The following is a 22,378-nucleotide window of genomic DNA, read 5'->3' as shown; positions in this document are numbered from 1 at the left end:
AGTTAAAGGAAGGATGAGAATGAGTGGAAAATCAGGAACATGATCGCTGTCCTCGGCCCAGTATTACAAACAAAAACATTTGTGGGGTTCGAGACATTCTTGAAGACGATCAATGGGTGAGAGTATCCAAAATTGTAGAACAGGTCGGAATAAGTTATGGGAGCTGTCAAGCGATCATCAAAAACGACCTACAGTTCTGTAAAGTGTATGCCAGATCTGGTCTGCAATCAAAAAGCAAGGGACCCTTGCTTTTTGATTGCAGACCAGAAGTTGAGACATTTGAGGACTGTTTAGAGGCATACAGCTAGGTTTGTGAAAGAAGGTGATCCATTTTTAAGTCAGATCATCACCTGCGATGAAATGTAGGTCCACCACTACACTCCCCAGTTGAAACAAGCCAGTATGGAGTGGTGGAGGAAAGGGGAGGCAGCCACAGTGAAAGTCAAGACTTGACTGTCACCTGGCAAGGTTCTTTCAAGCGTTTTTTTCGACCGGCAAAGCATTTTACTCATTGATTTTTTGCATGAGTGTCACACAATCAATGTTACTTACTACTACGAGCTGTTGAACAAAGTGAGGGCTGCATATCACCGCAAAAGACAGGACCAACCGATTTGAGAGGCTATCCTTCTCCATGACAACGCCAAGTCTCATACTGCAGTTCTAACGGTCTCAAAACTAGAAGAAATGCACTGGACACAACATGATCATTTTCCCTACATTCCAAACCTATCACCCTGTGATTTTCATTTGTTTGGGCCACTTAAAGAAGCTCTAGGAGGGCAACGATTTGAAGATGATGATGGTGTGGTGGGATTTATGCACAATTGGCTCCTGACGCAACCAGCTTCATTCTACGATGCTGCGATGATAAAAAAACCTTCCTTCTTGCTGGGAAAAATGTATTTATAAAGCAGGAAACTATGTAGAAAAATAAATTATATTTGCCTTTTATTTTTCAATAAATAAATTTTTTTAAAAATAAAATCCTATTTATATTTGATTTACCTTTAACTAATAATTATTTTATTGTTTTAGTACATATAAACAATTATTTTTATTGTTGAATCTGAAATTACTTTTCAGATTTTAATAGACATTATTTACATAAATTTTCTCAGAATTAACTTCTCTACAAAGTTAACTAGCAATTTTTTTGTTTATTGGCAAATTAACAAAGTTATTTTATTTCATACCAAAAAGTGTATTTTCTGACAAAACCTTTTAGTGTTTCACCCCATTTTTCTTAAAACCTAAGTGAGATAGATTTTTCTTAAAACTTCTTAGATTTCTTAAAACCTAAGTGAGAGGTTTTAAGAAACCTTTTATTCAATTGAATCTTAACTATAAACGTAATGTAAAAAATATTTAGTAGACAAATAAATTCTATTGAAGTTAATTTTAAAACAAAAATGGTAAGTTATGATATTACTAACATGTACCTTAACACCAATTGACAAAACAACAAAAATAATAAAAAAATAGCTTAAACTGCAGAATACACCAATGCATTAATCACTATTGTAACAAATATTTGTCTTCAAGATTACTTTGAATATGAGAATAATTGTTATTCACGAACAGAAGGCTTACCAATGGGATCACCTATATTTGTCGTTATGTCTGAAATATTTATAAAAAAATTAAAAAATAAATAGTTTATAATAAATACACACCAAATACTATTATGGGTAAGATAGATGATATTTTGGTGATATTCAAAGTGATTCCAAATGAAATTGCATGGCAATCTTTGGGAAGATGATTCTATAGTCAAAAATAAGAAAAAAAGTTGATATAAACATAGGTGGAAAATCCATTTTTATTCAATTTAGATCAGAAACTGTAAGAAAATACCAAATTTACCTTTTGATATGTACCCCAAGAATTTTAGTATAGTTTAATTTCGTAGAGGGAGTAGAAAGCCAGGGCTAAATGTTTCGCAAGCTGAAACTTGCTAGTAAACCGTTTTCTGACCTTTGTTTATATGAACTTTTTCTTATTTTTGATTGATCTTCTGAGAGATTGCCATGTAATTTGATTTAGAGTCACCCTCTGTATATGACTAAAATATCATCTATCTCATCCATAATAATATTTGGTGTATTTATTACACCGTGAACTATTTATTTTTAAATTTTTTTATAAATATTTCAGATATAATGGCAAATATAGGTGATCCCATTGGTAAGCCTTCTGTTGTGAATAACAATTATTCTCATACTCAAAGTAATTTTGAAGACAAATATTTGTTATAATAGTGATTCATGCAGTGGTGTATTCTGGAGTTAAATTTAACCTTTTGTTATTTTATCAGTTGGTATTAGGGTACATGTTAGTAATATCGTAACTTACCGTTTTTGTTTTAAAACTAACTGTAATAGAATTTATTTATGACTTTATAACCAGTTTTACTTCCTAGTACAGAGTAAAGCAAGTATTGTGATGCGAAAAATTACGGTTTTCAGATTTCAACAGAAATATCCATTTTGACTAGTTCCAGCATGATGTATGGACGTATATACACATATATATCTCACATATCTCAAAAACAATTAGCCATAGGATGTTAAATTTTGGATTTAGGACTGTTGTAACATCTAGTCGTGCACTTCCCTTTTTGATTGCAATCGACTGAACCAAAAGTGTCAAAAAAAGCCCAAAATCCAAAACAATTTGGATTTTAGACTTTTTCTTAACTGCAGTAATAAGCCCCTATTGAGAGCTTTTCAAAGATATATCATAAGTGGTACTTATTTTCATTGGTTCCAGAGTTACAGCCAAATAAAATTTTAATTAATGGAATATTTGGATAAGGGAAGGCACATCAGTTCAAATCAGACTTCATGTCCTTTTTTTTAAATTTATTTTTTAACATGTTTTTTTTAATTTATATATATTGATTTGTTAATAATTATTAACCCGTGATTGTAAAAAAAATTTTACAATAAATAATAAAAAAAGTATGAAAAAACCCGGAAGTTATTAGCAAAATAAAATTATATGTACTTGTAAAATGAAAGTAATTTAATAGGCTTTATTACCTATGTGTATACTTGTAGGTAATAGATTTGGTGAAACATCTGATTATTTAATATTAATTTGAAAATTATAATTTAGAATCATATTATTTTTGGATTTTTTAGTTTAATTTCTGTTTAATTTTATTTAAATATCCTGGAATTTTGATTTAATTTTATCTACATTAAAGTTAACTACAGAGTGACTGAAAAACAGACCCTTACAAGAAAAACATATACACTTAGGCATACATGCCTGATCTTTAATAAATTGCAAAAAATTATTATCTTTTAGTTCATTACTCCTCTGATATTGTCGGACAATATTCTCCCTAAACTGGAGTTTATCAACATTTCGTTTGTTTTTTGTTGCCAATCATTTAATTGCTCTTTGGTTTGATATAATTCATCTGATCGTAATTTGTGTACATGTTTCTCTAATTTTCTTTTTTTTTATATTCATCTTCTCTTAATCTTTTTATTCTTTCTTTGGTTTTAACCAAAGAAAGAATAAAAAAATCTTCATATTCATCGTCTTGTTGTTTTTCTGATATATTTCTTCATGTTATCTTTTTTTCCTGTATGATTGTTTCTTTTTCATTTTTGATTATTTACCAAATAATCCAATAGTAAAATCTGAATATTTTACACTGTAAGGTCAAAATAAAAATTTGTAATCAGTATACAGGAGTTCACTAAACAGAATAGTTTAATTATTATTAAATTTTATTTGTACAACACACCAGAAATCTGAACCTTTTGTTAATCAGCAACTCACGAAGATAAAAATAATACTGATCCAGTAATATGAGTAATAAGGGACTTTTACTCTATCCTAACATTTCATGTAAGATTGTTGGATTAATAATTGTGTAAATATTTGATGTTAATAAAAACTAATATTTCAATAGTTGTATAACTGTGTCCACTTTATTAAAGAATTGGAGGATCGTATCTCACTTTCAAATGAAATAAGTTTAATTGCAGCAAAAAATGTGTACATGTAATTTAATAGGCTTACAAGGAAGTCATGTGGTATCCACATCATATATTTTGCATTATGTTTATAGTTAAGATTCATTTGTATGTTAACTATTTTAGTTATTAAATGTGCAGGTGCAGTTTTAAAATTTATTAAAAGTTTTATAGGATTATTTGTTTGCATTTTAAATATCAGTTTATATTTAGATATTAAATCTTCTACAATTTTTAAACATTTTACGTTTTTAAGTATTTTTAAAATAAATATAAAAAAGCATATAAACGAAATAACCATATTATAAAATATTTAAAAAAGTAATAGAGAGGAGGATGTAAGAGGAGTATACAAAATTAAATGCAATAAATGTGATATTTGTATTTTTAAAACCAACAGATCATTTAAAAAAATATTTACAGAAAATTATACAGCTTACAAAAAAAAAGTATATATAATGCTGACCATTTGCTAAAATAATTTAGAGATTTTGGAAGTTTGTAATAATGATAAAAAAAAATGAATATACTCAAAAAATATATTTATAAATATTAAAAAAATTTTAATTTAATTATAGAATTAAATACTAACTGAAGATGCAGGATCCCATTAAAATTTATTGTTGGAATTAATATGGTAAGTTTAACTTATCTATTTACTGTGTTTTGGTGGTTTAAATTTCATTTAATAATAAATTTTATTAGCACAGTGGTCAATATGTTAAAGAATTTTTGGATTTTTCAAAAAAAAATTATATATATTTATGTATATTTATTTATTTATAATTTTTTCACTGTTTCATTCCCTTTATTGATATTATGGATGATAGCGTAAATCCAGGATTTTCTCAAATAAAATGACAGCAGTTAAATTTAAAAAAATCTGATAATGAATTAAAAGAAACATGTCAATATGAATGAATTGATGGTATTGTGATTAGGAAAATGTTGAAGGTATGGATGAAAATATTATTAAGACTATGAACAGTTGACAGGAAACATAGTTTCTTATCAGCTTACTTCTTCTACCCAATTCACCAGATTGAAAAATTAAACATTTTCACTGGAAATCTTGATTTATATATATAAATACCCATTTCCTTTCCTTTTTTTTATTTGCCACAGAGTTACCTAATTTTTAAATAAAACAAATTATTCTGCCAAAAATTTTAAAAAGGAAATAATTATTTCACTGAAGTCCTTTTTCGTGTATTTTACAACAGATTTCATTTAGAAATCCTTTTTCTAAATGAAGAAAAGCATCATGTTTAGAAATGAAGACTTAGGTCACTATCAGTTATTGCTCTCTGTGTGACCCTAATTCATTTTTAGGACCATTGGCAACATATATGCATAATGGAAAATTAATTTTACTGAAATTAAAAAATATAGTTACACATAAGGAAAAAAATTTGATATAAAATTTAGCTGAATAAAACTACTTTGGGTTTGTTTATGAGCTTTGATTTTTCTGGATTGTACTAAATATTAAATAAAAATGTATTACATATTTAATAAGTAATCTTTAAACACATAAACATTAATTAAGTTAATTATCAAAATAATTAATTTATTGTCTCTTCGTTGCAGTTATTGATGATTGTGTTACTTGGTGCTAAATTTGAAAAGATGTCAATTATAAGATCACGCAGTGTGTATCTCGTGCTGGGTTTCATGGTGTTGGTTTCATTTTGGTTTGATCTACTTAACATTTCTTGCTGCATTTCATCAATATTAGCCATGCTTATTACTTTCACAATTATTTTTATTATAATGATGAATTTTATTTTAATAGCCAACTGCAGTTTTTCTACAGTATATAACAATATTTATCCTTTAAAGGTAATGAATATTTTCTTATCACAACTAATTTTTATTTTATCACAACTTAAAATTAAACCCCTGAAATGTCCTCTTTATTTTTCTATTCAACTTCTGTTTATTAATATATATATATATATATATATATATATGTATGTATGTATAAAACTGGATATTGATAATCGTCATTATGTTATATAATTATTTAGTTAACATCAGAAACGATCAAAATTCTTTATTAGCTCTATTTCTTGGCTCATATCATGCAGTTCATTTATTCTCAGGTATTTTATTAAAAAAGACAACTATTGTACTGCTGAAGTAGAAAACAAAAACATTAATTTCAAATACATAAGAAATGACCTCCTTTACTGGCAGTATATAATTTACAAAATAAAGATAAATAAGCCATTACAAGGCTGATTCCACTGGAGTTAAGCAAACTTTTTTCACCTTGTAGTATTATATTTTATACTTGCAAGGTGAAATTGAACTCTAACTCTTAATGTTATGCAAAGGACAATCTTTTGTTAAAAAATATATGATGTGTGTGAGAAAATTAATGAGACTGACTTTTTACTTACCAAAGTTTTTATTATTTTCAAACAACAATATTATCCTTTTCAAAGTAGTTCCCTTGGGCAGCTATACACCAGCGGAGTCGTTGTTCCCACTCCTCCTGGTAGCAGTGCTGAAAGGCTTCAACTGGTCTTTTGAATGTTCTCCAGAGTTCTAAAATGAGTCCTTTTGAGACGTTTCAATTTTGGAAAAAGGAAAAAGTCACAAGCACTCAAATCAGGTGAATAGGGGGGGGTGAGGAACCGTAGGAATGCGTTTTGAAGTAAAAAATTCCCTGATGGAAATGGGCGTGTGACACGGAGCATGGTCATGATGAAGCATCTACTTGTCTGCAATGTCTGGTCTCACGCGAATCACTCTTTTCCTGAGCCTTTCAAGGACACCTTTGTAAAACATGTGGTTGACAGTTTGTCCTGGAGGAACAAATTCTTTATGCACGATACTCCTACTTTCCAAAAAGCAAATCAGCATGGTTTTGATATTTGATTTACTCATTTGACATTTTTTGGTTGAGGAGATGACGGAGTGTGCCACTCTTCGCGTTGCTGCTTTGTTTCAGGATCGTACTCAAATATCCAGGATTCATCACCTCTGATCACACGATTGAAGAATTCTTGGTCATTGTCAATCCTCTCAAGAAGATCAACGTACACATTTCTTCGATTGTCCTTCTGATCCGTTGTGAGGTTTATCGGCACCAGTTTTACACAAACCTTTCGCATGTCCAAATTGTCTGTCAAAATTTGATGTATGGTGAAAGTGTTTAAATTTTCTGTTTACTCATCATGCTTATTGTTAAATGACGGTCTGATCTCAGACGAACCCTCATGTGCTCAACGTTTTCATCAGATTTTGAAGTTGAAAGTCTCCCTGAGCAAGGTTAATCTTTGTGTTCTCGGCCTTCCAAAAATGATTTGTGCCAGCGGAAAAATTGTGCTCTTGATAATCAATGTTCCCCATAGACCTATTTCAACTTTTCAATGGTCACACTCTTGGATTTCCCAAGTTTAACACAAAAATTGATTGCACAACATTGCGCTCTAAATTCCGATGCTCCATTTTTTTAACACACAACAAAAACACAACTTCACTGATGGTGCTGTCAAAAATTGTGTGTTGGCTAAATGGAGTTGAAAATCGCACTGAGCATATGGATGGGATGAACAAACTGGTATAGCACAGACCGGTAGATACAGTGTTGCCAGATCACTCACAGTGTTACTACTCTCATTACTTTTCTCACACACCTCGTATATTCTGTTTTCACAGCTAAAGAATTTCCTTAAGAAGGAACATAAGGTAAAATGTATACAAGAATTTTGTTTAAATAGCTTATGAAGTTTTGTTGTAAAGGTGTGTGAATTGAAAAGTGGGCTAACAAAATTATTATTTATAATAATGGTTTTGATGTACTGTAATAGCAGTTAGAAATTCCCTATAAACAATAGAGAAAGAACTATATTCTGTGCAGAATATACTTCTCAATCATTTTCAATATTGAAAATAATTGGGAAGTAGAATTGAAGGAGAATATTAAATACAAACTGAAGAAAACATACGATTGATAGGAGAAGTAACAACTAAAGAAAGATACTGATGAAATGGATTTTTTTTTATCTTGTCATTTGACCAGTTTGATCCAGCTCTCCAAGATTCCCTACCTAGTGCAACTTGTTTCATTTTGATATACACCCTACATCCTACATCCCTAACAATTTGTTTTGTATTTTCCAAACGTTGCCTGCCTGCACAATTTTTCAGATTTACATGTCCCTCCAATATTAAAGCGATTCCTATTTTTATATTAACATTATTTCTACTACATTTCATTACTTTTGTTTTGTTTTTGTTTATTTTCATGTGGTAGTTCTTGCATAGGACTTCATCCATGCCATTCATTGTTTCTTCTACATCTTTTTTACTCTCAGCTAGAATTACTATATCATCAGCAAATTTAGCATCTTTATCTTTTTACCTTGCACTATTACTTTGGATCTAAATTGTTCTTTAACATCATTAACTTGCTAGTTCTATGTAAAGATTAAAAAGTAACGCGGGTAGGAAACATCCTTATCGGACTCCCTTTTTTATTACAGCTTCTTTCTTATGTGTTCGATTATTACTGTTGCAGTTTGGTTCCTGTAAATGCTAGCATTAGTTCTATCTCTATACTAAATTTTTTTTAAATTCTGAACATTTTTTCCAGTCTTCGTTATCAAATGTCTTTTCTAAGTTTATAAATGCCAAGTATGTCTGTTTGTTTTTCTTTAATTTTCCTTTTACTATTAACCTGAGTGCTAAAATTGCTTCCGTTGTCCCTATACTTTTCCTGAAACCAAACTGGTCTTCTCATAACACTTCCACTCTCCTCTCAATTCTTCTGTACAAAATTCTACTTAAGATTTTTTATGAGTGAGTAGTTAAGCTAATTGTTTTGTATTCCTCACATTTATCTACTCCTGCTTTCATTGGTAATATGACAGTAACACTCTAATGGAACTTCTCATTTTTCGTAAATAATACACATCAGTTTGTATAATCCATCTATCGCCTCCTCACCTGCAATGCACAGTAATTCTGCAGGTATTTTGTCTATTCCAGGAGCCTTTCTGTCATTTAAATCTTTTAATGCTCTCTTAAATTCAGATCTCAGTATTGTTTCTCCCATTTCATCCTCTTCAACTTCCTCTTCTTCCTCTATAACACCATTTTCTAATTCATTTCCTCCATATAACTCTTCAATTATTCCACCCACCTATTGACCTTTTCTTTCATATTATAAATCTGTATACCATCTTTGATTAGCACATTACTAGATTTTAATTTATGTACCACAAAATTCTCCTTAACTTTCCCGTATGCTCAATCTATTTTACAAATGATCTCTTTCCACTTCTGAACACTTTTCTTTAATCCGCTCATGTTTTACTAATTTGCACTTCCTGTTTAGAGTATAATTGTCGATAGTTCCTTTTTCCTTCTTCATCACTAGCATTCTTATACTTTCTACGTTCATCCATTAGCTGCAATATATCCTTTGACATCCAAGGTTTTCTACCAGTTCTCTTTGTTCTGCCTAAGTTTGCTTCTGCTGATTTAAGAATTTTTTTTAACATTCTTCCATTCTTTTTCTACATTTTCTACCTTATCTTTTTTACTCAAACTTTTTGCGATGTCCTCCTCAAAAATCTTCTTTACCTCCTCTTCCTCAAGCTTCTCTAAATTCCACTGATTCATCTGACACCTTTTCTTCAGGTTTTTAAACCCCAATTTACATTTCATTATCACTAAATTATAGTTGCTATCAATGTCTGCTCCAGGATAAGCTTTGCAGTTGATGATTTGATTTCTAAATCTTTGTTTAACCATGATATAATCTATCTGATATCTTGCAGTATCACTTGACTTTTTCGATATGTATATTCTTCTATTATGATTTTTCAACTAAGTATTGGAAATTACTAAACTATATTTTGTGCAAAACTCAATAAGTCAGTCCCCTCTTTCATTCCTTTTGCCCAGTCCGTATTCACCCATAATATATTATATATTATATTATATTATATTATTAATATATTATATTATATTACATTATATTATATAATATTATATTTCCTTCCTTGTCTTTTCCGATGCTTGCATTCCAATCTCCAGCTATTATTAAATTTTCATCCTCTTTATGTGTTTAATTGCTTCGTTGATTTCTTCATATACACTCTACCTCATCATCATCATCATGGGCACTTGTAGGCATATAGACTTTAACAATCTTTGTTGCCTTAGGTTTTGATTTTATCCTTATTACAATGATTCTATCACTATGCATTTTGAAATACTCTGCTCTCTTCCCCATCTTTTTGTTCATGACAAAACCTACTCATGCTTGCCCTTGATTTGAAGCTGAGTTAATTATTCTAAAATCACTTTAACAAAAGTCGTTTTCCTCTTCCCACCGAACCTTGCTAATTCTTACTACTCTATATTTAACTTATCCATTTCCCTCTTTAAATTTTCTAACCTACCAACCTTTTTTAGACTTCTAACATTGTTCCGACTCATAGAATGTTAATTTTTAATTTTCTGGTAACCCCTTCCTTAGCAGTCTCCACTCAGAGATCCGAATGGGGGACTAATTTACCTCTAGAATATTTTACCAAGGAAGACACCTCCGTCTTTATTACATGAAAATGAAGAGAGCTATATTTTCTTGGGAAAAAAAACAGCTGTAGTTTTCCATTACTTTCAGCTGTGCAGTACTCAGAAGTTTGAGTGATGTTGATGTTGTTAGGTGGCTGTTTAAGTCCTCCTAACCTATGCCCTTAACAACTACTGAAAGAGCTGCTGCTCTCTTTCAAGAATCATTCCTTAGTTTGGCTCTCAACAGATACCTCTCCAATATGGTTATACCTTTGGTCTGGCTACTCTGTATCACTGAGCACGCAAGTCCCCACAATGTCATCCACAAAGTTTCATGATTCATAGAGAGGGAAGTGGATTTATAAAATGAAAAAAGCTAACTAGGGATATTTTAAGACAAGGATGAAAAGCCTTTTCATTATAACTTAGGAAAATGTGACAAATAAAATTACAGTAAGATGCATGGGAGATATGTCAATGAGAATCTTAATTAATTATCACAAATTTAAAGAATAGCTAATGGTTATAATGTAAATACAAGTTCAGTTTTACTAATAAAAAATATATAGAATAAAAATAAAGGAGCTTGGAATTTTTTTTGGTGGCAACCTTGTGGCAAATATTTTTTCAACAGTAGTGAATTTTCAGTTGGGCCTCATCATAACTTTTTATTTCTCTTTTCAAAGTTTCTGGCAAATTTAAGGAAGAAAAGCTGTGAAAGGCTGTATCCCTGCTTTCTGTAAAATAATCCTTTTAAAATTCTTATCAGTAGTTTCATCTTACTATCATTCTTTTCACTTTTATTTCTACTGCATAAGTTCATAATCAGACAAATAAAAAGGTTTGCATTACTTTCTTTAATACCTAGGACTTCTTTCTCAGATAATCTTTTTGACATTAGAAGCTCCTTGTTTTCAGCACGTGTATTTATTTATTTCTTATTACAGTTTCTCATCCTTTGATACAGTTGTTAACATTTTCTTGGATTTTTCTACTTAGCATTGTGTCTTCTGCATTTTCACTACATATTTTCTCATCGTCACCTGGCTCCTTTTTGTAATACATTAAAAAAGTGTGTCATACCTGTTTATAAATGCTATCATCAAGCAGAGTAACTTCACTGCAAACTACATTAACTGCTGCGATCAGGTGCCTCTAACAGGTTATTTCAGTCATGTAGGGTTTCTTCATTCAGTGTTTAACATTGTTGAACTGTGAGAACTGGTTTACTATATGTAGCTTCATCTATTCATTCTTACTTCACGTCTTGAATTTTAAGGATCCTACTTTCTGAGATGTTTCAAGTATTGTAAAACTGTAAGAGAATGCAGTTTAACTCTTCTATTTTTTTTTTTCACTAAATCCTATCACACTTATTTCTTTGACCTATATGTTTATTGTACCAAATCAGTTTTATATAAATATTTTACAATTTACGAAGATTATAAAAAAAATCATAAATTTTTTAATTATTTTTTTTAATGTTAAATATTTTCATTCTAGTAGAGGATATCTGTCAGCTTCTGGGGATTTACATGTTACTTAGTATTTTACACTTTGATAAGTTAATTTCTCTCATTTTTAAAAATTTTAAATGTCATAAGTAAGAACGCTCTACTCTTACATTAAATTTAATATAACTGGTTATTTACATTACATACATAAATGTAACTATTTATGGTGTTTTGTCTTATATTTTTTCAGCCCAATGATGTGATAGGATATGTAATATCAGCTGGTACTATTCTTCAGGTGTTTAGTACATCAGCCACAAGTTTAATTGAGAAAGAGCAGCAAGTGTGGTACCATATTTTTATGTTGTTATTAGCCATTGCTGTTATATGCTCATTTACAAATACCTGTTATAATAAAGAATCTGTGTCATCTTCGAGCATACTATGTGTGCTTTTAAAAAACAAAAAACGTTTTTTACATTGGTCATTGTTAATGGTAATACATAGAATATTGAGAGATTATCAGAATTCTGTTGTACATGTTTTATTAAGTCAAGACAATAAATCATATATGTCATTACTATTTGTATTTGGTAAGTGATTATATATTATTCATTTTGATAATTATTGTTTTTTTTAAACCTTATTTTCTCGTTTTTGCTTTTATGTTGTGATTCCAGATTGCCAATTTTTAATTTACAGAAAATCTGTCCATTTTGCACCCATTTTGCATTGCAGTATTTCATTATAAAATGTACACTTTTACAATTGTGAAGCACTGTGATCATCTTATGTAACATCAGTGATATAAGTACTTTTAATACTACTTTTAGATTATCATTCTTTATAGTAGTTACTGATTCATTAATAAAACTGTTTCATTTATTCATTAACAGAGTTATTAACATTTTCAGTAAATTAGATTATCATTTCAAAATAACACCTTCGGTCTGTTTGATCGTATTGCTAAAAATTATCTGTTGGTTCATTGTTAGTGTTTATGTTCTTAAATCTACCAGATATATTTCTGTAACTGAAAAAAAATTCGAAATCATTTTGACATATCTTCTGATCATTATATACAAAAATAAAAACTTTTAAGCTATGAGCAAATTTTGAACAGAATGATTGATTAACTTATGATGCTAATAATGAAATATCCCAGTTCATATTAAAAGTAAAATATTAACTTTGTTTTGGATTGAGATACCGATCCTGCAAATAAATATAAATATATATCTTTGAGATTGTCCAAGACATCACCCATCATTTTTCTTCAATCGGAAAAAAGATCAAAATATTCCCAGGTTGAGTTCATTGTGGAATTTGATTTGATCATTAACATTTGTAAAATGCTCAATTTGAGGTTCTTGTTTGAAGTTTTAAAGGTTTTTTTTTGCCAAGTTAAAGCTATTGTTTGTTCATTTGGTGCTCATTGTATTAACTCTTAAAACTAAGATAAGGATGTAACAGATAAAAGGTAAATATCATTCTTACGGTATTTAATCTGTTTATCTTTTGCATTTAATTACATTTTAACAAGCTAAATTTTTTTTAATAAAAGCAACAAAAAGGTATTAAACCTAATTTGCTATTTGTCTAATAATTTTTTTTTTTATGATAGTATAATAGCGTTTTATTATAAGATTTAACTAGTGAAATAATTTATCCAACTTAATTATTTAATTTACTAATATCTTAATTAATCTAAACCAATTAATTTTTCATTGTAGTGAAAATTCCTGCTATCAGTAATTTTTAGATTGATATTTTAATTTGATACTATGTTAAAAATGCATTGTATAGAAAATTCTAAATAAAAATTTTTCACAAAGTTCAAATTGGTGATTTTCATCATCCCATTTAATCAATAAATTTTTGTTATCACATATGCTTTCTCATATTCCTAACATAAAAAATTTAATCATACTATCTCTAGGCTGTTACCAAGGAAGATTTTGATGTAATTTTGTGTATTTACACTGTGCCAACTAGTATTAATTCCTGACTAGTCTTATTTTTTGTCTATTTAATTTTACTCTTTGTTAATGGTTACCTTATAGCTTTATTTATCTTGAGGGACTACTACGCTGCTCCCTCAGTATATAAATTTAACTATACCATTATAATAGCAAAATAAAACAGTTGGCCATGTGAGAAACAATTTTTGTTCCTTAGATCATTTACAGTTTTTATTTTTATTTTTTATTAATATTAAATTAATGATGTGAATAAAATAAGGGGAAAAATATTACCTTTCAGCATCTCTTTAGAGATTCAGAAATTCATAATAAACTTTAAACCTGAAGTATTCAGGAACTACTTGCTCAGAACCTTATCTCACCTTCAGATGTTTTCTAGTGATATGAAGTGATATAGTGAACAGAGACAGTGATGTTTTTAACTGAATATCACAACGTAGAAGTCAATCTGTGACTAAATTAAAAGTTTAAAATACAGGTGATTCAGTAGGAAAGGGAAATAATTTGAGAATTGATATTAGAGTTTGAAATAAGGAAAAAAGTTCAAACAAAATAATTCTTTTTTTATAATAAAAGTTGACCCTTTTTATGTTGTTTTTCATCAAATTTTTAACAAAGTTATTGTTCTTTAAACCTTAAAAAATCATTATTTTTCATTACCATATTTTTCTGTATATTGGATATCATGAAAATTATGGAAGATACAGTTCTGGGGCCTGTTTATTCAATTTTTCAGGTCAAAAAACCATCAAGTTTACCTCTTATATAACACCTTAAAAATTTCAGTATGACCTCATTTCACTGGGGGAATTAAATCTAGGCAAAACTTTTCGCAAGCTATAACTCGATAAAGCATTTTCAGTCATGTGTTTGTATGAATTGCTTTCCTTATTTCAAGTTCTAGTCAGTTACCAAATTACATCCCGTCCCTTTCCTCCTAAATCACCAATATGTATGAAATTTTTATGAAGTATAGATTTTCTGTTTTTCATTCTTTAGACCCAGATACTGCTTAGAGAGAAAAATATAATATTTTACATTATTAGGCCTTTATGTTTCTTTAATTAATTTTTATAATCGAATAGCGAGAGGAATGTGTAGTTACTTATTTTGTTTTAATGTACTGTTTTTGTAGGATTAATTGGTGTTGGGTGGTGCTGTGTCGATTGCTCTAATGAGCTCAGTAGTGTAAATAGTGGCTATGTTTGGATGTCTGAGAAAGCATTGATTTCTGTTAGTTTATTAATTGTGTATTATTATCGAGGACTCATTAATAGTGTTAATTTGCCATTCACTGTTGACAAAAGTAGCAGGTAAGCTTATTCCTTATTGCTCACAATACTGATTTATACAGATTTATGGATATTATACTGATGTAATATAATTAATTAATACATATTAATGCAGTTAGTTCCAAAAAACTCAACATTCATCATCTATAGCTACTTCGTTATAGAAAGTGGAGACAACAACTTTTTGCTATTTACTACTTTCTGTATCGATTATCATCAGTCTGATAATTATTAAAAAAAAACCTTTTTGTACAGCTTTTAGAAAAGCCTGTGAATGATTTCAGATCTATTTTTTTTATTTTTGTTTTACTATTTTTTTTTTTTTTTTAATTTTAAAGTTGATCAAATGTTACTTTAACTTAAATGTTACTCCATGTAAAACATATAATGTTGCATGTTAATTTTTTAAACTAGAAAAAAATTTCTACTGACTTATTTGAAGTTTTATTTAATCTGAAATGATATATGTAACATGTGTTATGTTTGTTTTTGATAGTAGCCAACATTTTCAGGATTGTGTTTTAAGCTCTCATTTATACACTGCTTATCATAATAATATTTTTAAAAAATGTTCAGATAAAGAGAGTTAAGCAAATCAAATATTTTTTTTTTACACTGTACATGTGTTTTAGTATGGATTTATATAAATAAAGATTATGTTTGAAAATAAATCAGTGATTGAATTTATTGCTAATAAGAGAAGTAGATTATTATGATTTATATATTCTTCAGTTTCACATAAAATTATTATCAAATTACTAGAAAATTGAAAGTATTATTGGAAATTCTACTTTATATTGTCCATATGTAGTTGAAAATGTATATATTAATATATTGATCACTATTTCACAAAAATATTAATCCTAAAACAATTACATAAACATACTATCGTAAAACAATAAAATGTGTATTTAATTTGACTCATTATGATTGAAGTTAGTATATTTCTTTTATTAGCTAAATCAGTCAAATCAATATCAGGACACTATGACTTCAGAAAATTAATTTTTTTTGTATGTGTCTTATACAGTTGAAAGAAATATATATATTAATTATAAAATCTGTATTTTTCATAATTATCAAAGGAAAAATACTGTGGATGTAAAAGGAATGAAGTTTTAACAATATACTGAGAATGCATGAAATAGATTGATTTATTTATACATTTGAATTTCATCAAGATCTAACTGATTAAATGTTCAAAGTTTAACTTTATATTTAAATGTTTGATAAGCTTGTTATCTACAAAATGTAATTTTGAAAAAAAAATAATGAGAATTAAAGAGAAATAAATGAATATTAGCCAGGGAAACAATGTGCAGGCAGTTATGTATAGGTGTTAACTATACTTATGACTGCAAGTTGTTAAAGAAATCTTCGAAAAGTTGATAAATAATTTAGTCATGTTTGTTATATAGATAATAATTTATTTTTAATATAAATTAATAATTTCATGTATAGTAAAATCAATAATAAAATCATTTCTTTTGAAAGAGTGTGTATTTGCTGTATTCTTGTGATGATTGTGTATTCAGTCTGAGTTTAAAATAATTAATATCAGTTTTAATTAATTATATGGTACAATGTAAATTATTGTGTAATTTAAAAATTATATTTGGAGGCAGGTGATGCTGAAAATATTAACTTTCTCTCTTAGAAGGAAGTGATCTAATTATTTACTGTCTTGGAAGAGCCTTTAATTATTATTTTCAGTAGATTTTAAATCAAACATGTTTAATAAATTTACATAATAAACTATGTAGTGTTAAATATTTATGAAAACATTATTTTGGTACATTTTGTTACAATTGTGTAAATGCTGAATGAAGATTTTTTTTTAATTTTTTGTTTCAGGGGTATTGAAGAAGTGAAATTATTTTTTGTGTTAGTAATTGTATTATCACTTTTGAAGACTTATAAGGTAATAAGATACATTTCAGTTTTTGGCAGTGATAAAGCTAACATAATTTTGCTACACATAGTGAAATTATTTATTGAGATTACACTTACATCATGGTTTTTAATTTGTAGTTTGTTACTGAAACCATTTAATACATGGCTGATGACTTCAATATTGCTAACTTGCAAATATTTTGATAAACAATTGAATATAAAAAACAGTGATGCAGTTTATATGACTGTTTATTACTGGATCGGTATGGTGTTTTACTTTTATGAGGTCAGTGGGTTTATGTTTTATTTTTTATTTTCTTCCTAATGTACATTTAATTTCCACATTTTATAGGCAGTAAGCATTGCAGAAGTGAAGTTAGTAACTATGGTACTAACACAATTTATATTGTAACATTGGAGTTATGACCTTAATTTCAAGGCTTGATTCAGTCACTTTCTTTATTCTTAATTTTCATATTTCTGGTTGCTAATTCCCTTTTTAAAATATTCCTACAATAATTTTTTTGATAACTCTGTTAATAACTTTTTTTATTAATAAAACCCTTTCACATGCCTGAAAAAAATTTGAAAATTAAAAGAAAAATCTGCATTTTATGTTTATCTTCTGTGGCACGCCAAATAAATGATATATATTTTTCTTCCTTTAATTTAAATAAGGAACAATTTGTATTATTATGATATATTATTTGTGAAAATAATCTTTTAATTAGCTTCAAACCACATCAAATGTTTGTTTTCTTTTCTTGAAAATTTTGAAGAGACATCAAAAAATTTAAGGAATGTTAAATAAATACATGATGTAGATTATATTAAAATTTACAATTTTATTTTTAATTTTATGAGGTAAGTATTGAATGTAAGATGAGAGAGGAATTTTCTGTGAATATTCAAAAAAGGTCATGTGTGACCTTGAAAAAATTCTTGGGGTACTAAAAATGTCACTTAATAAGACCCTAAAAAAAAGTGGAATAGGATTAAGAGTCTCTAATAACATTTCTTACTCTACCATTAATCTGTTTTAACCAAACAAGAAACATACAGGTGATGTAGTTGTAATGTAACAGTGCAGGATTTTTTTTAATGATTTATTGTAAAATTTCAGATAAATAAGTACAGTAAAGACACATTTTCCAAGGTATGAAAAAATAGGTATGCGTTTATCTAAGCATGTTTTTAGTAATGTTGTCAACAGTTAAGAATATATATTTACTAATTATTTTGATTTTTTGCTACAAAGAATTTTTTTTTTAAATTGATAATTTTAAGTTTTAAATTAATAGTCTGCAACTGAATCTTAGTTTATCAGATAGGGCTACTTTATGCATTATTGTTTTATGCAAAATTGTTTTTTAATTTAATCCCTTCCAAACAGATGTAGTTATATTTCTACATGCTAGAGAAGAGTATTACATGTAATTATTTACTTATATTATTTTATTTATTTTTATCTGCAAAAATATACATGACAATAAAATTTAAGTAAACTGTGTTTAAGAAGAAGAATGAGTAACCAATAGTCATTCAGACAAGAATCACAGTGTAGAACAAAGCAAAGACATGCATACTACTGACAAAAGCAAATTGTGTAGGTTTAACAATAAATTAACTGTGATAAACTAACTGTGAACATTTGCCATCTAACATACATTGAAAATACTATATATCCAGACATAATTTTTTTGAGATTACTGTTGTCATTAAATTTTAATTAGTTTTGATTTTACTGTTTTAAAATTTCTTGTGTAACAGAAATTTATGTATTTAATTAAATGTTTTAGGGTAATAGTAATGATATAAGCAGCATTGATATAAATGCTGGCTATGTTGGACAAAGTGATTATGATGCATTCACTGCTGGATTATTAATAGCCATTCATACATTCTGTTTTCCGATATTATCCTACTTGCTGTTGATGATGAAATTATTTAACTGGTAAGTGTGTTGCTGTAATGTAAATTACAAGAAGTTCATTTTCTCTGTGTAATATATTGTTTATTTTTATTTATGTGATGGGTTTTTATTTTGTCAAGTTTTCTAATAGGAGTTAACTACTGTTATGTTGATTATTATAACTTATATTAAACATAATATTGATGACTCAGTCATATATTTTCCATTTAATGTAGTTTCTTTATAACTGTCATATAACATCCCTTAAGATGCTAATGAATATTTAATATATCACTTCAGTTATCATGCACAATGGTTTCAGTCTATTCTTCAGCTTGTAATACTCAGTATAATATGAGTTCAGTATATATCTTATGAGGATTCATACATATGATGTATTATTAAATTTAAGTTAAGATTGCTAGAATTCAGATTTGACAATTTTAGCTATAAATATTAAGCATTTTAAGGAGCACTTAGGAAGAAAAATGTATTTATTATCAAACAAAAATGTTAGCACACCATTCCTTCCTAACTATAGTTAACTGTGATTTACCAGTTACCAGTGATTACACAATTTCCTTTTCACCTGGAAATTGTGTCATGTTTAATAATGAGATGATACAGTTTGGTTACACCATAATATAGTTTATATATATATATATATATATAAACACAACATTGAATTACTTTATAATTATTATGAATGCCAAAACAGCTACTGTAAGCGTAAAGAAATAAACTACACTTTATTGCTGCTACAATTATTTTTCATTGTATTCTTTTTATTTATTCATATTGTCAACAAAATTCTAATGTCCAATTACAGTTTCACTTTACTTTTTGTTTATAATATTTACATTTTGTAGCATAGTAATTAATAAACCATTAAATTGGATACAATTTGTTAGATGGTTAGTATGGCTTATGTTTAACATTGAAAGCTTGCATCATTACTGATAATTTAGGTGGGAAAGGAGATCTGACAATCTCTTTTGGGTTAAAAGTAGTCATGTTATTCATTATTTTATTTTTTAACATATTTCATTACTTTTAATCATATTTATTGTCAACAAGAATTTCAAACTCAAATTTTATTTTCCAGCTGAATTTATTTATTTAATATATATATATGAGGTGTGATCAAAAAATACGGTGAATGAATTTTTATAGCGGCAGCTACCGACGCTACATCCATATGCTGTAATTTGTCCAATAGCGTGATCAACTGAGACAGGCAGGGACAAGTTGTAACACGTTCGAGCTTGCCAGAGCCGCTAGAGTGAGGTTGTATTTATTGTGTCTGTCGCGCAACATGGATTTTGAAAAACGCATTAACATTAAGTTTTGTTTTAAGTTGCAAAAGAGTGCCAAAGAAGCTCACAAAATGTTAGAATCAGTGTACGGCGATAATGTGGTAACTTTGAAGACTGTGTACAAGTGGTATGACCGATTTAAAAACGGAAATGAGTCTGTTGAAGACTAGCAGCGTGCGGGACGTACAGTAATCTCAAAAACAGTTGAAAAAGTGGAAACAATGGTTTGTTCAAACAGACGAATGACTATTCGAGAGCTATCGGAAAACCTTAACATCTTGTACGGATCCGTTCAAAGTATTTTAACTTTTAACGACATATGAAGAAAGCGACCAGAAAAATGGACCAATGGCTTCCTTCTTCACCACGACAACCGTGCCGTGTCTCACCTCGCTTCTCATTCGCGAGTTTTTTGCCGAAAAGTGTTCCTGTCTGTCCACATCCGCCATACTCACCGGATTTAGCAACATGCGATTTTCTGCTCTTCCCAAAAATTAAAACTGTGCTTAAAGGAAGACGTTTTGACACATTGCTGACATTGAGAGGGCCACGACTGAGCAGCTGAAAGCCCTTCCGTAAGACGCCTTCCAGAAATGCCTCCAGTCATGGAGTCAACGTTGGGATAAGTGCATTGCTAGCCAAGGACAGTACTTTGAAGGAGATTAAATCGAATTCTACGTTACCTTATTACTTTTTTTAATAAAAAAATATTCACCGTACTTTTTGATCACACCTTGTATATATAAAGTAGTTATTTTATGAATTATCTTACTTGGTTCCAGGAACTGGAAGATTAATATCACCACTACTTATAGAGTTAGATGTTTACTATTACTGCTTCAGTTATCATATTATACAGTTGTGATCACATTACATCGTTACCATTTATTTATCTGGTCAGTTTTTTCACCAAAATTATTATATTTATTTGCCCACACTACTTCAATCGTTTTTCTTTATTTGTTTACAGAAACTATTATTTTTACAAGTAAACTAATTACACAGTATTCATGTAGATTTTGTTATAGTGTTCTTTAACACACATACTACTTATATATTTTGTTTTGTAATCTAGGTTTATTTTGTTTTTATACTATGTTGATTATTGAAAGATATATGTTGAAATAGTTTTTTTCTAGTATAAATAAAAAAATACGAATTGATAATTTTAAACTATTTCATAGAAATAATGTGTTTGTTTCTACCCAAATAGCATATTTCTAGTTTATTGTGTAATTTTATATGAACAAAATTTATTTTTGAAAATTTGTAAAAATGTTAATAAAACTTTTGTATAAATGTTTCACACTGGTTTTTCTTTCTTTATATTGTGTGTGTTTTGTGTTAGAACTTATATGTGTTTTTGTTTTAAATTTCTAATCTAAGGACTGAGATATTTCTCTATTTATTAGGAAGGAAATATCCTGGTAAAATTCTTTTCAAACTTTGCGCAACAATGCATTTTGAGAATAATGTCATAAGATTAAGACGTTTTCAATTCCAATTTATGATTAAAAAAATTTTATTTTTTTATTTAAAATATGGAAGATTGGCCAAAAAATTCCACGATCAAGAACACATGATGAGCCGGCGCATTGTAGTTGGGACCCAATTCTTATCTCGCCAGAGTGCAGGCCTTTTCTTCCCCACATTTTTGCGCAAATGTTGAAGGACACCTTTATAGTATTCCTAGTTGTTGACAGTTTGTTCCCTAGGGAAAAATTTGTGATGATCCTGTAGAATCAAAGAATAACACCAACATTGTGTTCACATTTATTCGACTTTATCATGCTTTTTCATGGTTGTGGCGAACTTTTGGACCCTTCTACTGAGGTGATTGCGCCTTTGTTTCTGTATTAACCCATGACTTGTTGCCTATAATTACCCTGTTTAACAAATCTGGGTCAGTTTTGGCCAAATTAATCAGTTCTTGTGAGTTGTTCAAGTTGGTGTTGTTTCTGCTGGTCTAACTACAATTTCAGAATGAATTTTCCAGA

General features: G+C 28.7%; 1 protein-coding gene across 2 annotated transcripts in view; it reads left to right on the top strand.

Moving 5' to 3' along the window:
* Nucleotides 1-21,675, top strand: part of PIG-G (phosphatidylinositol glycan anchor biosynthesis class G) — a 64,148-nt gene extending 42,473 nt beyond the window's left edge. For both annotated transcript variants that reach the window (XM_075360948.1, XM_075360947.1), the window contains 6 exons: nt 5,586-5,837; nt 12,237-12,579; nt 15,104-15,281; nt 17,115-17,439; nt 18,953-19,107; nt 21,164-21,675. In XM_075360948.1, coding sequence (XP_075217063.1) covers nt 5,586-5,837; nt 12,237-12,579; nt 15,104-15,281; nt 17,115-17,439; nt 18,953-19,107; nt 21,164-21,419 — 1,509 coding nt within the window. In that variant the 3' untranslated portion in view covers nt 21,420-21,675. The remainder of the gene's footprint in view (nt 1-5,585; nt 5,838-12,236; nt 12,580-15,103; nt 15,282-17,114; nt 17,440-18,952; nt 19,108-21,163) is intronic.
* Nucleotides 21,676-22,378: the final 703 nt, after the last annotated feature.

This window comes from Lycorma delicatula, chromosome 3, assembly GCF_047948215.1.
Source record: "Lycorma delicatula isolate Av1 chromosome 3, ASM4794821v1, whole genome shotgun sequence".
In the NCBI taxonomy this organism is placed as follows: domain Eukaryota; kingdom Metazoa; phylum Arthropoda; class Insecta; order Hemiptera; family Fulgoridae; genus Lycorma; species Lycorma delicatula.
The sequence above is the reverse complement of the archived record's forward strand: the minus strand, read 5'-3'. Positions and strand labels throughout refer to the sequence as shown.